We start from the raw sequence: 14,232 nt of genomic DNA on the forward strand, positions 1-14,232 counted from the left end.
GGGTGGGACATCCCATGGGGGACCTCAATGGGGTGGAGAGGTTTGGGTCACCTGGGGAGCTTTGGGGTCATCTATGGGGTGGAGAGGTTTGGGTCACCCCAAGGAACCCTCAATGGGATTTGGGTCATCCCAAAGAGGACATCAGTGGGACAGAGAGGTTTGGGGTCACCCCAAGGAACCCCTCAATGGGATGGAGAGATTTGGGGTCACCTGGGGAGGTTTGGGGTCATCTATGGGGTGGAGAGGTTTGGGGTCACCCCAAAGTGGACATCAGTGGGACAGAGAGGTTTGGGGTCATCCCAAGGAACCCCTCAATGGGGTGGAGAGGTTTGGGGTCACCCCAAGGAAGACATCAAAGGGGTGGAGAGGTTTGGGGTCACCCCAAAGGAGTCAACCATGGGACGGAGAGGTTTGGGGTCACCCCAAGGAAGACCACAATGGGGTGGAGAGGTTTGGGGTGACCTGGGGAGCTTTGGGGTCATCAATGGGGTGGAGAGGTTTGGGGTCACCTGGGGAGGTGTGGGGTGATCCCAAAGAGGACCTCAGTGGGACAGAGAGGTTTGGGGTCACCCCAAAGGGGTCAACCATGGGACGGAGAGGTTTGGGGTCACCCCAAGGAACCCCTCAATGGGGTGGAGAGGTTTGAGGTGATCCCAAAGAGAACTTCAATGGGACGGAGAGGTTTGGGGTCACCCCAAGGAGGACCTCAGTGGGACAGAGAGGTTTGGGGTCACCTGGGGAGGTGTGGGGTGATCCCAAAGAGGACCTCAGTGGTACGGAGAGGTTTGGGGTCACCCCAAGGAGGATCTCAATGGGGTGGAGAGGTTTGGGGTCACCCCAAAGGGGTCAACCATGGGATGGAAAGGTTTGGGGTCACCCAAGGAGGACCTCAGTGGGACAGAGAGGTTTGGGGTCACCCCAAGGAAGACATCAACGGGACGGAGAGGTTTGGGTCATCCCAAAGAGGAGCTCAGTGGGATGGAGAGGTTTGGGGTCACCCCAAGGAGGATCTCAATGGGGTGGAAAGGTTTGGGGTCACCCCAAAGGGGTCAACCATGGGATGGAAAGGTTTGGGGTCATCCCAAGGAACCCCTCAATGGGATGGAAAGGTTTGGGGTCACCCCAAGGAACCCCTCAATGGGACGGAGAGGTTTGGGGTCACCCCAAGGAGGACCTCAGTGGGACAGAGAGGTTTGGGGTCACCTGGGGAGGTGTGGGGTCACCCCAAGGAGGATCTCAATGGGGTGGAGAGGTTTGGGGTCACCCCAAGGAGGATCTCAATGGGGTGGAGAGGTTTGGGGTCACCCCAAAGGGGTCAACCATGGGATGGAAAGGTTTGGGGTCACCCCAAGGAACCCCTCAATGGGACGGAGAGGTTTGGGGTCACCCAAGGAGGACCTCAGTGGGACAGAGAGGTTTGGGGTCACCCCAAGGAAGACGTCAACGGGACGGAGAGGTTTGGGGTCACCCCAAGGAGGACCTCAGTGGGATGGAGAGGTTTGGGGTCACCCCAAAGAGAACTTCAACGGGACGGAGAGGTTTGGGGTCATCATCTGAGGAAGAAGAGCTTTTGGGGTCGGCTGCGGAGGTGTCGGGGCGTCCCCCGCAGCGCCGCGGGGCGGCGGCTCAGGTGGAGATGCTGTTTCTCGACGCGCTGCGGGTCGAGGTACGGGTAGGGCAGGGGCAGCGCGGCGTTGCGGCGGCGGATGCGCCGGGAGATGCAGTGCAGGCGGCGGCGGAACTGCGCCATCAAACGCTGCGGGGCCGCCTCCGTGAAGTGCTCCTCCGGGTAACAGCCCAGCGGGCGCTAAGGGGGCAGGGCTCAGGGCGGCCGTGGGGCGGGGGGGTCCCGTGGGGCAGGGGGGTCCCGTGGGGTCCTATAGGGCAGACTGGGGTCCCATGGGGCAGACTGGGGTCCTATAGGGCAGACTGGGGTCCCATGGAGTCCTATAGGGCAGACTGGGGTCCCATAGGGCAGACTGGGGTCCCATGGGGTCCTATAGGGCAGACTGGGGTCCCATGGGGTGTCCCTTTGGGGCTCTATGTGCAGTGCTCCTCCGGGTAACAGCCCAGCGGGCGCTGTGGGGGCAGGGCTCAGGGCGGCCGTGGGGCGGGGGGGTCCCGTGGGGCAGACTGGGGTCCTATAGGGCAGACTGGGGTCCTATAGGGCAGACTGGGGTCCCATGGGGCAGACTGGGGTCCCATGGGGGTCCTATAGGGCAGACTGGGGTCCCATGGAGTCCTATAGGGCAGACTGGGGGTCCCATGGGGCAGACTGGGGTCCTATAGGGCAGACTGGGGTCCCATGGGGTCCCATAGGGCAGACTGGGGTCCCATGGGGCAGACTGGGGTCCCATAGGGCAGACTGGGGTCCCATGGGGTGTCCCTTTGGGGCTCTATGTGCAGTGCTCCTCCGGGTAACAGCCCAGCGGGCGCTAAGGGGGCAGGGCTCAGGGGGGGCCGTGGGGCGGGGGGGTCCCGTGGGGCAGAGGGGTCCCGTGGGGTCCTATAGGGCAGACTGGGGGCCCATGGGGCAGGGGGGGTCCCATGGGGCAGGGCTCAGGGGGGGCCGTGGGGCGGGGGGGGTCCCATGGGGCAGACTGGGGTCCTATAGGGCAGACGGGGGTCCCATGGGGCACGGGGGGTGTCCCATGGGGTCCTATAGGGTAGACTGGGGTCCCATGGGGCAGACTGGGGTCCCATGGGGTCCTATAGAGCAGACTTGGGTCCCATAGGGCAGACTGGGGTCCTATAGGGCAGACTGGGGTCCCATGGGGCAGACTGGTGTCCTATAGGGCAGACTGGGGTCCTATAGGGCAGACTGGGGTCCCATGGGGCAGACTGGGGTCCATAGGGCAGGGACTGGGTCCTATAGGGCAGACTGGGGTCCCATGGGGTCCTATAGGGCAGACTGGGGTCCCATAGGGCAGACTGGGGTCCCATAGGGCAGGGGGGGGTCCCATGGGGTCCTATAGGGCAGACTGGGGTCCCATGGGGCAGACTGGGGTCCTATAGGGCAGACTGGGGTCCCATGGGGTGTCCCTTTGGGGCTCTATGTGCAGTGCTCCTCGGGGGTAACAGCCCAGCGGGCGCTAAGGGGGCAGGGCTCAGGGCGGCCGTGGGGCGGGGGGGTCCCGTGGGGCAGACCTGGGGTCCTATAGGGCAGACTGGGGTCCCGTGGGGCAGACTGGGGTCCCATGGGGCAGACTGGGGTCCTATAGGGCAGACGGGGGTCCCATGGGGCACGGGGGGGTGTCCCATGGGGTCCTATAGGGTAGACTGGGGTCCCATGGGGCAGACTGGGGTCCCATGGGGTCCTATAGAGCAGACTTGGGTCCCATAGGGCAGACTGGGGTCCTATAGGGCAGACTGGGGTCCCCATGGGGCAGACTGGTGTCCTATAGGGCAGACTGGGGTCCTATAGGGCAGACTGGGGTCCCATGGGGCAGAACTGGGGTCCTATAGGGCAGACTGGGGTCCCATGGGGGTCCTATAGGGCAGACTGGGGTCCCATAGGGCAGACTGGGGTCCCATAGGGCAGGGGGGGGGTCCCATGGGGTCCTATAGGGCAGACTGGGGTCCCATGGGGCAGACTGGGGTCCCATAGGGCAGACTGGGGTCCCATGGGGTGTCCCTTTGGGGCTCTATGTGCAGTGCTCCTCCGGGTAACAGCCCAGCGGGCGCTGTGGGGGCAGGGCTCAGGGCAGCCGTGGGGCGGGGCTCAGGGGGGCCCATGGGGGCAGGGCTCAGGGGGGGCCGCGGGGGCCCGTGGGGTCCTGTGGGGCGGGGGGGGGCCCATGGGGTCCTATAGGGCAGACTGGGGTCCCATGGGGCACGGGGGGGGGTCCCATGGGACAGACTGGGGTCCCATGGGGCGGACTGGGGTCCCATGGAGTCCTATAGGGCAGACTGGGATCCCATGGGGCAGGGGGGGTCCCATAGGGCAGGGCTCGGGGGGGCCACGGGATCCCGTGGGGCGAGGGGGGCCCATGGGGTAGGGGGGGGTCCCACGGGGTCCTATAGGGCAGAGGGGGGTCCCATGGGGCAGGGGGGGTCCCATGGGGCAGACTGGGGTCCCATGGGGTCCTATAGGGCAGACTGGGGGTCCCATGGGGCAGGGGGGGTTCCCATGGGGCAGAGGGGGGTCCCATGGGGCAGGGGGGGTCCCATGGGGTCCTATAGGGCAGAGAGGGGGGTCCCATGGGGCAGGGGGGTTGTTCCCCCTCCCCCTCCCCTTCCCTCCCTCCTCCCCCTCCCGCTCCCCATCCCCCTCCCCCCTCTCCCCCTCCCCCTCCCCCCCCCGCTCACCCTCTCCCCCACTTCGTAGCTGACCCCCCTCCCCTCCCCCTCCCCTCCCCTCCCCCCTCTCCCTTCCCTCTCTTCCCCTCCCCCCCTCCCCCTCCCCTCCCCCCCCGCTCACCCTCTCCCCCACTTCGTAGCTGACGACGCTGAGCAGTGCCCGCAGAGCTCCGGTGGCCGCGGGTGAGGGCAGCGCGTCCAGCACGGTGCGCTCCGTCACTTCGTCCCCCGCGCGCGGCGGCGCCCGGCGCATCGTCCCCGGGGCGTTCGGCATCCACGCCGCGAAATCAAACTGCGGGGCGGGGCTACTGAGGGGCGGGGCTACTGATGGTGGGCGGGGCTACTGAGGGGCGGGGCTACTGATGGTGGGCGGGGGTACTGAAGGCGGAGCTTTCTGAGGGTGGGCGGGGCTACTGAGGGCGGGGCTACTGAGGGCGGGGCTACTGAGGGCAGGGCTACTTAGGGTGGGCGTGGCTACTGAGGGCGGGGCTACTGATGGTGGGCGGGGTACTGAGGGCGGAGCTTCTGAGGGTGGGTGGGGCTACTGAGGGCGGGGCTACTTAGGGTGGGCGGGGGCTACTGATAGTGGGGCTACTTAGGGTGGGTGTGGCTACTGAGGGCGGGGCTACTGAGGACGGAGCTTTCTGAGGGTGGGCGGGGCTACTGAGGGCGGAGCGTGAGGGTGGGCGGGGCTACGGAGGGGCGGGGCTACTGAGGGCGGAGCTTCTGGGAGTGGGCGGGGCTACTGAGGTGGGCGGGGCTACTGAGGTGGGCGGGGCTACTGATGGGTGGGCGGGGGCTACTGATGGGTGGGCGGGGGCTACTGATGGGTGGGTGTGGTTACAGAGGGTGGGCGGGGCTCCTGAGGATGGGTGGGGCTAGTGTGGTGTGCAGGGCTACTGAGGGGGTGGGTGTGGTTACAGGGGGTGGGCGGGGCTTCTGAGGGTGGGCGGGGCTACTGAGGGTAGGAGGGGCTATCGATAGTGGGCAGGGCTACTGAGGGGTGGGTGTGGCTACTGAGGGTGGGTGTGGTTACTGAAGGGTGGGCAGGGCTACCAATGGGATGGGTGTGGCTGAGGGGAGGGCGTTGTTTCTGAGGGGCTGGGTGTGGCTACCATGGGGCTGGGTGTGGCTACCTGGATGCTGTGGCTACCAAGTGGCCACCAAAGTTCCCTCTGTGGCCACCCCAAGATCCCCGTGGCCACCTCAGGTCCCCCATGGCCACCCCAAGATCCCCATGGCCACCTCAGGTCCCCCATGGCCACCCCAAGATCCCCTTGGCCACCCCAGGTCCCCCAATGGCCACCCCAAGATCCCCATGGCCACCCCAGGTCCCCCATGGCCACCCCAAGATCCCCATGGCCACCAAAGCTCCCTCTGTGTCCACCCCAAGATCCCCGTGGCCACCTCAGGTCCCCCATGGCCACCCCAGGCCCCCAATGGCCACCCCAAGATTCCCCTGGCCAACCCAGGTCCCCCATGGCCACCCCAAGATCCCTGTGACCACCTCAGGTCCCCCATGGCCACCCCAGGCCCCCAATGGCCACACCAAGATCCCCGTGGCCACCCCAGGTCCCCCATGGCCACCCCAAGATCCCTGTGACCACCTCAGGTACCCCATGGCCACCTCAGGTCCCCCATGGCCACCCCAAGATCCCCGTGGCCACCTCAGGTCCCCCATGGCCACCCCAAGATCCCTGTGGCCACCCCAGGTCCCCCATGGCCACTGCAAGATCCCCATGGCCACCCCAAGATCCCCGTGGCCACCCCAGATCCCCCATGGCCACCCCAAGATCCCCGTGGCCACCGCGGTTCCGTCCGTGGCCACCCCCGGTCCCACCTGGCCGCTGTTGACGGCGGAGTGCTGCGCGGAGCAGCGGAAGATGATCATGGTGACGAACTTGACGAGCTCGGGGCGCGAGCAGAGCTTCGTGGGGAACCCTGGGGGGGCAACAGCGGCTTTGTCGCCCCCTGGTGGCCACTGTGGGTACTGCACACACCCACGGGGGACTTTGTCGCCCTCTGGTGGCTGCAGTGGGTACTGCACACACCCACGGGGGGACTTTGTCGCCCCCTGGTGGCCGCAGTGGGTACTGCACACACCCACGGGGGACTTTGTCGCCCCCTGGTGGCCGCAGTGGGTACTGCACACACCCACGGGGGGACTTTGTCGCCCCCTGGTGCCCACTGTGGGTACTGCACACACCCACGGGGGGGACTTTGTCGCCCCCTGGTGGCCGCAGTGGGTACTGCACACACCCACGGGGGACTCTGTCGCCCCCTGGTGGCCCGTGTGGGTACTGCACACACCCACGGGGGACTTTGTCGCCCTCTGGTGGCTGCAGTGGGTACTGCACACACCCACGGGTGGACTCTGTCGCCCCCTGGTGGCCCGTGTGGGTACTGCACACACCCACGGGGGGACTTTGTCGCCCCCTGGTGGCCGCAGTGGGTACTGCACACACCCACGGGGGACTCTGTCGCCCCCTGGTGGCCCGTGTGGGTACTGCACACACCCCACGGGGGACTTTGTCGCCCTCTGGTGGCTGCAGTGGGTACTGCACACACCCACGGGGGACTTTGTCGCCCCCTGGTGGCCCGTGTGGGTACTGCACACACCCACGGGGGACTTTGTCGCCCTCTGGTGGCTGCAGTGGGTACTGCACACACCCACGGGGGACTTTGTCGCCCCCTGGTGGCCACTGTGGGTACTGCACACACCCACGGGGGGGACTCTGTCGCCCCCTGGTGGCCACAGTGGGTACTGCACACACCCACGGGGGACTTTGTCGCCCCCCTGGTGGCCACTGTGGGTACTGCACACACCCACGGGGGACTTTGTCGCCCCCTGGTGGCCGCAGTGGGTACTGCACACACCCACGGGGGTACTTTGTCGCCCTCTGGTGGCTGCAGTGGGTACTGCACACACCCACGGGGGACTTTGTCGCCCCCTGGTGGCCGCAGTGGGTACTGCACACACCCACGGGGGACTTTGTCGCCCCCTGGTGGCCCGTGTGGGTACTGCACACACCCACGGGGGGCTTTGTCGCCCCCCTGGTGCCCACTGTGGGTACTGCACACACCCACGGGGGACTTTGTCGCCCTCTGGTGGCTGCAGTGGGTACTGCACACACCCACGGGGGGACTTTGTCGCCCCCTGGTGGCCGCAGTGGGTACTGCACACACCCACGGGGGACTCTGTCGCCCCCTGGTGGCCCGTGTGGGTACTGCACACACCCACGGGGGACTCTGTCGCCCCCTGGTGGCCACTGTGGGTACTGCACACAACCCACGGGGGACAACAGTGACCCATCAGCACCCCCACCACCACCACCATCACCACAGCCACAGTGACCACCGTAACCGTAACCATGAGCACTATAACCACCGCCACTGCCACCATAACCACCACCATCACCATAACCGTAACCATAACCACCACTGCCATCACTGTAACCATGACCACCATAACCGTAACCATAACCAAACCAGCCCCACCACCATAACCATAACCACCACCATCACCATAACCGTAACCATATCCATGACCATAACCCCCACCATAACCATATCCATCCTGATAACCGTAAGTGTAATCATAACTACCACCATCACCATAACCACCACCACCATCACCGTGCCCATAACCATAACCATAACCACCATCACCGTGCCCATAACCATCACCGTGCCCATAACCATAACCATAACCACCATCACCGTGCCCATAACCATCACCGTACCCATAACCATAACCATGAGCACCATAACCATAACCATAACCACCATCACCATAACCATGAGCACCATAACCATAACCATCACTGTGCCCATAACCATAACCATGAGCACAACCATAACCACCAGCACCAGACCCATAACCATCACCAGACCCATAACCATAACCAGACCCATAACCATAACCATCACCAGACCCATCACCATAACCATGAGCACCATAACCATAACCATAACCATAACCACCATCACCAGACCCATAACCATAACCATCACCAGACCCATAACCATCACCAGACCCATAACCATAACCATGAGCACAACCATAACCATAACCATAACCACCATCACCAGACCCATAACCATAACCCACCACCAGACCCATAAACCACCACCAGACCCATAACCATAACCACCACCAGACCCATAACCATAACCACCACCAGACCCATAACCACCACCAGACCCATAACCACCTCCAGACCCCCCCCCTCCCCCGCACCGGAGCGGTGGTTCCCGAGGACGGCGCGGGTGAAGATCTCGTGCACCCACAGCTGCACTTCGGGGTCATCGCACACGGCCGCGTCCGACGGGTAATAGAGCGCCACGATGCCGTGCACGAACCTGCAGGGGGGCGGCTATGGGGCGGCTATGGGGCGGCTATGGGGCGGCTATGGGGTGGGGGGTAATAGAGCGCCACGATGCCGTGCACAAACCTGCAGGGGGGCGGCTATGGGGCGGCTATGGGGCGGCTATGGGGCAGCTATGGGGTGGGGGGTAATAGAGCGCCACGATGCCGTGCACGAACCTGCAGGGGGGCGGCTATGGGGCGGCTATGGGGCGGCTATGGGGCGGCTATGGGGTGGGGGGTAATAGAGCGCCACGATGCCGTGCACGAACCTGCAGGGGGGCGGCTATGGGGCGGCTATGGGCGGCTATGGGGCGGCTATGGGGTGGGGGGTAATAGAGCGCCACGATGCCGTGCACGAACCTGCAGGGGGGCGGCTATGGGGCGGCTATGGGGCGGCTATGGGGCGGCTATGGGGTGGGGGGTAATAGAGCGCCACGATGCCGTGCACGAACCTGCAGCGGGGCGGCTATGGGGCGGCTATGGGGCGGCTATGGGGTGGGGGGTAATAGAGCGCCACGATGCCGTGCACGAACCTGCAGGGGGGCGGCTATGGGGCGGCTATGGGGCGGCTATGGGGCGGCTATGGGGCGGCTATGGGGCGGCTATGGGGTGGCTATGGGGCAACTATGGGGCAGCTACGGGGTGGTACGGCTATAGGGCGGCTATAGGGCGGTTATGGGGTGGGGTGGTTATGGGGTGGGACAGTTACGGGATATGGGGACAGTTATGGGGTGCGGGGACATCATTGGGATATGGGGTCACCAATGGGACATAGGGGATCCCAACGCTCTCTATGGGATCCCAATGGGATATATGGGATCCCAACGCTCTATACGGGATCCCAACGCTCTCTATGGGATCTCACACTCTCTACGGGATCCCAACGCTCTCTATGGGATCCCAACGCTCTCTATGGGATCCCAACACTCTATAGGGGATCCCAATGCTCTCTATGGGATCCCAACGCTCTCTATGGGATCCCAACGCTCTATACGGTATCCCAACGCTCTCTATGGGATCCCAACGCTCTCTATGGGATCTCAACACTCTCTATGGGATCCCAACGCTCTCTATGGGATCCCAACGCTCTATGGGATCCCAACGCTCTCTATGGGATCCCAATGCTCTATAGGGGATCCCAACGCTCTCTATGGGATCCCACCACTCCCTATGGGATCCCAACGCTCTCTATGGGATCCCAATGGGATATATGGGATCCCAACACTCTCTATGGGATCCAATGCTCTCTATGGGATCTCACACTCTCTACGGGATCCCAATGCTCTATACGGGATCCCAACGCTCTCTATGGGATCCCAATGCTCTATACGGGATCCCAACACTCTCTATGGGATCCCAATGCTCTCTATGGGATCTCACACTCTCTACGGGATCCCAATGCTCTCTATGGGATCCCAACGCTCTATACGGGATCCCAATGCTCTATACGGGATCCCAACGCTCTCTATGGGATCCCAATGCTCTATAGGGGATCCCAACGCTCTCTATGGGATCCCACCACTCCCTATGGGATCCCACCACTCCCTATGGGATCCCAATGCTCTCTATGGATCCCAATGCTCTGTATGGGATCCCAACGCTCCCTATAGGATCTCACACTCTCTATGGGATCCCAACGCTCTCTATGGGATCCCAACGCTCCTATAGGGGATCCCAACGCTCCCTATAGGATCTCACACTCTCTATGGGATCCCAACGCTCTCTAGGGGATCCCCGCGCGCGCTATGGGGCCGTGGGCATCTCTAGGGCCCGCGCGGTTCAGGGGGATCCCGGCACCTGTGGATGGCGCCCCATATGTCCGTGGCGTCGTCCCGGTAGTGGTAATGGGGGATTTGGGCGACGCCGCGCGCGGCGATGTCGTCGGGGACGCAGAGCTGAGCGTAGGTGACGGCCGCGGTGCCGCGCTCCAGCAGCTGCAGCGTCCCGGCGCGACCGATCGACGTCGCCTGCCACCCCAAAAGACGTCGGGGGGGCCCCATAGGGCGCCCTCAGGTCCTTGTAGGGCCACAGGAACCCGTACGGCCCCCTATGGCCCCCTATGGCCCCATATGTGACCCCGTGGCCCTATGTGTGACCCCGTAGGGCCATAGGACCCCGTACGGCCCCCTATGGCCCCGTATGGCCCTGTATGGCCCCATATATGACCCTGTGGCCCTATATGTGACCTCGTAGGGCCATAGGACCCTGTACGGCCCCATATGGCCCCGTATGGCCCCATATATGAACCCCGTGGCCCTATATGTGACCCATAGGGCCATAGGACCCCAGATGTCCCCCATATGTCCCCATATGGCCCCATATATGACCCTGTGGCCCTATATGTGACCCCATAGGGCCATAGGACCCCGTACGGCCCCATACGGCCCCATATATGACCCTGTGGCCCTATATGTGACCCCGTAGGGCCATAGGACCCCGTACGGCCCCATACGGCCCCATATATGACCCCGTGGCCCTATATGTGACCTCGTAGGGCCATAGGACCCCATACGGCCCCCTTTGGCCCCATATGTCCCCGTGGCCCTATATATGACCCCATAGGGCCATAGGACCCCATATGTCCCCATATGAACCATTAGGGCCCCATAGGACCCTGTATGACCCCGTGGCCCTATATATGACCACATATGCCCATAGGACCCCATAGCCCCATAGGACCCCTATATCACTACAGTGCCCACATTTATCGTGACGCGGCCCCATATATCACGATATTGCCCCCTATATCGTGACGTTGCCCCATACATAGGGACATTGTCCCCCGTATATCGTGACGCTGCCCCCCACATATCATGATACTGCCCCATATATCGTGACATTGCCCCCATACAGCGACATTGCCACCAAATATTGCGATATTGCCTATATATCGTGACATTGCCCCCCATATCGCGATGCTGCCCCCCATATATCATGATATTGCCCCATATATCACGACTCTGCCCCCCATATTGCGGCATTGCCCCCCATAGATTGCAATATTGCCCTATATATCACGACATTGTCCCATGTATCGCGACGCTGCCCCCCATATCGCGACATTGCCCCATATATCGCGACGCTGCCCTCACCTGATCGATGATTCCCCCGGGGTTTGAGCAGAGTGTCCCGCGCCAGAATGTTGATGTGGAACGTGTAGCGGAAGTGCGGCCGCAGCAGCTGTGGGGCGCAGTTATGGGGCACAGCGCGGTTATGGGGCGGATGTGGTGTATATGTGGGATACTTATGGGGCAGCCATGTGGCAGCTATGGGATACTTATGGGGCAGCTATGGGACACTTATGGGGCATTTTTGGGGCAGCCATGGGGCAGCCGTATGGCATCTGTGTGGCAGCTATGGGGCAGCCATGGGGCAGCTAAGGGGCAGCTATGGGGCAGCCGTGTGGCAGCTGTGTGGCAGCTATAGGACACTTATGGGACACTTACGGCACAGCTATGGGGCAGCTATGGGGCAGCCATGGGGCAGCCATGGGGCAGCTATGGGGCAGCCATGGGGCAGCCATGGGGCAGCTATGGGGCAGCTATGGGACAGCTATGGGACAGCTATGTGGCAGCTATAGGACACTTATGGGACACTTCTGGCACAGCTATGGGACAGCTATGGGGCAGCTATGGGGCAGCCATGGGGCAGCTATGGGGCAGCCATGGGGCAGCCATGGGGCAGCTATGGGGCAGCTATGGGACAGCTATGGGACAGCTATGTGGCAGCTATAGGACACTTATGGGACACTTCTGGCACAGCTATGGGACAGCTATGGGGCAGCTATGGGGCAGCCATGGGGCAGCCATGGGGCAGCCATGGGGCAGCTATGGGGCAGCTATGGGGCAGCCATGGGGCAGCCATGGGGCAGCTATGGGGCAGCCGTGTGGCAGCTATAGGACACTTATGGCACACTTATGGCACAGCTATGGGGCAGCTATGGGACACTTTATGGGGCAGCCATGGGGCAGCTATGGGGCAGCCGTGTGGCAGCTGTGTGGCAGCTATAGGACAATTATGCGACACTTATGGCACAGCTATGGGGCAGCTATGGGGCAGCTATGGGACAGCTATGGGGCAGCCGTGTGGCAGCCATAGGACACTTATGGCACACTTATGGCACAGCTATGGGGCAGCTATGGGGCAAGCCATGGGGCAGCTATGGGGCAGCTATGGGACAGCTATGGGGCAGCCGTGTGGCAGCCATAGGACACTTATGGCACACTTATGGCACAGCTATGGGGCAGCCATGGGGCAGCCATGGGGCAGCTATGGGACAGCCGTGTGGCAGCTATAGGACACTTATGGCACACTTATGGCACAGCTATGGGGCAGCCATGGGGCAGCCATGGGCAGCTATGGGACAGCCGTGTGGCAGCCATAGGACACTTATGGCACACTTATGGCACAGCTATGGGGCAGCTATGGGGCAGCCATGGGGCAGCCATGGGGCAGCCATGGGGCAGCTATGGGGCAGCTATGGGCAGCTATGGGACAGCCGTGTGGCAGCTATAGGACACTTATGGCACACTTATGGCACAGCTATGGGGCAGCTATGGGACACTTATGGGGCAGCCATGGGGCAGCTATGGGGCAGCCGTGTGGCAGCTGTGTGGCAGCTATAGGACAATTATGCGACACTTATGGCACAGCTATGGGCAGCTATGGGACAGCTATGGGGCAGCCGTGTGGCAGCTATAGGACACTTATGGCACACTTATGGCACAGCTATGGGGCAGCTATGGGGCAGCCATGGGGCAGCCATGGGCAGCCATGGGGCAGCTATGGGGCAGCTATGGGGCAGCTATGGGACAGCCGTGTGGCAGCTATAGGACACTTATGGGACACTTATGGCACAGCTATGGGACAGCTATGGGGCAGCCATGGGGCAGCCGTGGGGCAGCTATGGGGCAGCCGTGGGGCACCTTGTGCAGGGGGGTGGCACGCCGGGAGGTGCTCGGTGGCGACGGCGAAGGCCTCAGCGATGAAGTGCGTGAGCAGGAGGTGCTCCACCATCTCGTGCTGAAGGAAATGGGCGCTGCGCACCCACAGCTTCGCCAGAACCCAACGCCATGGGGCGTCCGATGGCGTGAACAGCGCCGCCGTGGGCCGGGGCTCTGAGACAGCTGTGGGGGAAAGGGGGAGGATGTATGGGGGCGGATGTGGGGTGTGGGGGCGGATGTGGGGTCGGATGTGGGGTGTGGGGTTAGATGTGGGGAAAGATGTGGGGTGTGGGGGCAGATGTGGGGTTGGATGTGGGGTGTGGGGGCATATATGGGGCATGGGGGCAGATGTGGGATGTGGGGTGTGGGGCAGATAAGGGGTCAGATGTGGGGTGTGGGGGGCAGATGTGGGGTATGGGGGCAGATGTGGGGTCGGATGTGGGGTGTGGGGGCAGATGTGGGGTCAGATGTGGGGTGTGGGGGCAGATGTGGGGTCGGATGTGGGGTGTGGGGGCAGATGTGGGGTATGGGGGCAGATGTGGGGTTGGATGTGGGGGTGTGGGGGCATATATGGGGCATGGGGGCAGATGTGGGATGTGGGGTGTGGGGGCAGATAAGGGG

The 14,232-nt window shown here is 63.1% G+C and overlaps 1 protein-coding gene and 1 long non-coding RNA gene across 3 annotated transcripts; one reads left to right on the forward strand and one right to left on the reverse strand.

Moving 5' to 3' along the window:
* Positions 1-369: 369 nt before the first annotated feature.
* Positions 370-851, forward strand: LOC136047791 (uncharacterized). Of its 2 annotated transcripts, none has more exons than XR_010622128.1 (3): positions 370-450; positions 518-599; positions 743-851. It is a non-coding gene; the product is annotated as an uncharacterized LOC136047791 (long non-coding RNA). The 2 variants fall into 2 exon arrangements; XR_010622127.1 differs by lacking the exon at positions 743-851 and adding an exon at positions 648-664 and having other exon boundaries at positions 518-606.
* Positions 852-1,549: 698 nt separating this feature from the next.
* Positions 1,550-13,794, reverse strand: LOC136047792 (hydroperoxide isomerase ALOXE3-like; the record flags this gene model as incomplete). Its single annotated transcript, XM_065735083.1, is given in 8 exon segments — positions 1,550-1,807; positions 4,421-4,591; positions 6,140-6,240; positions 8,540-8,661; positions 10,466-10,635; positions 11,761-11,784; positions 11,786-11,848; positions 13,592-13,794. Coding segments are annotated over 8 exon segments (1,112 nt in total), but the record flags the coding sequence as incomplete, so codon positions are not given.
* Between the last annotated feature and the right edge of the window lie 438 nt (positions 13,795-14,232).

The sequence above is a fragment of the Cyrtonyx montezumae genome, unplaced genomic scaffold (genome assembly GCF_038088225.1).
Source record: "Cyrtonyx montezumae isolate F1298 unplaced genomic scaffold, pur_monq_1.0 scaffold_182, whole genome shotgun sequence".
Lineage (NCBI taxonomy): Eukaryota > Metazoa > Chordata > Aves > Galliformes > Odontophoridae > Cyrtonyx > Cyrtonyx montezumae.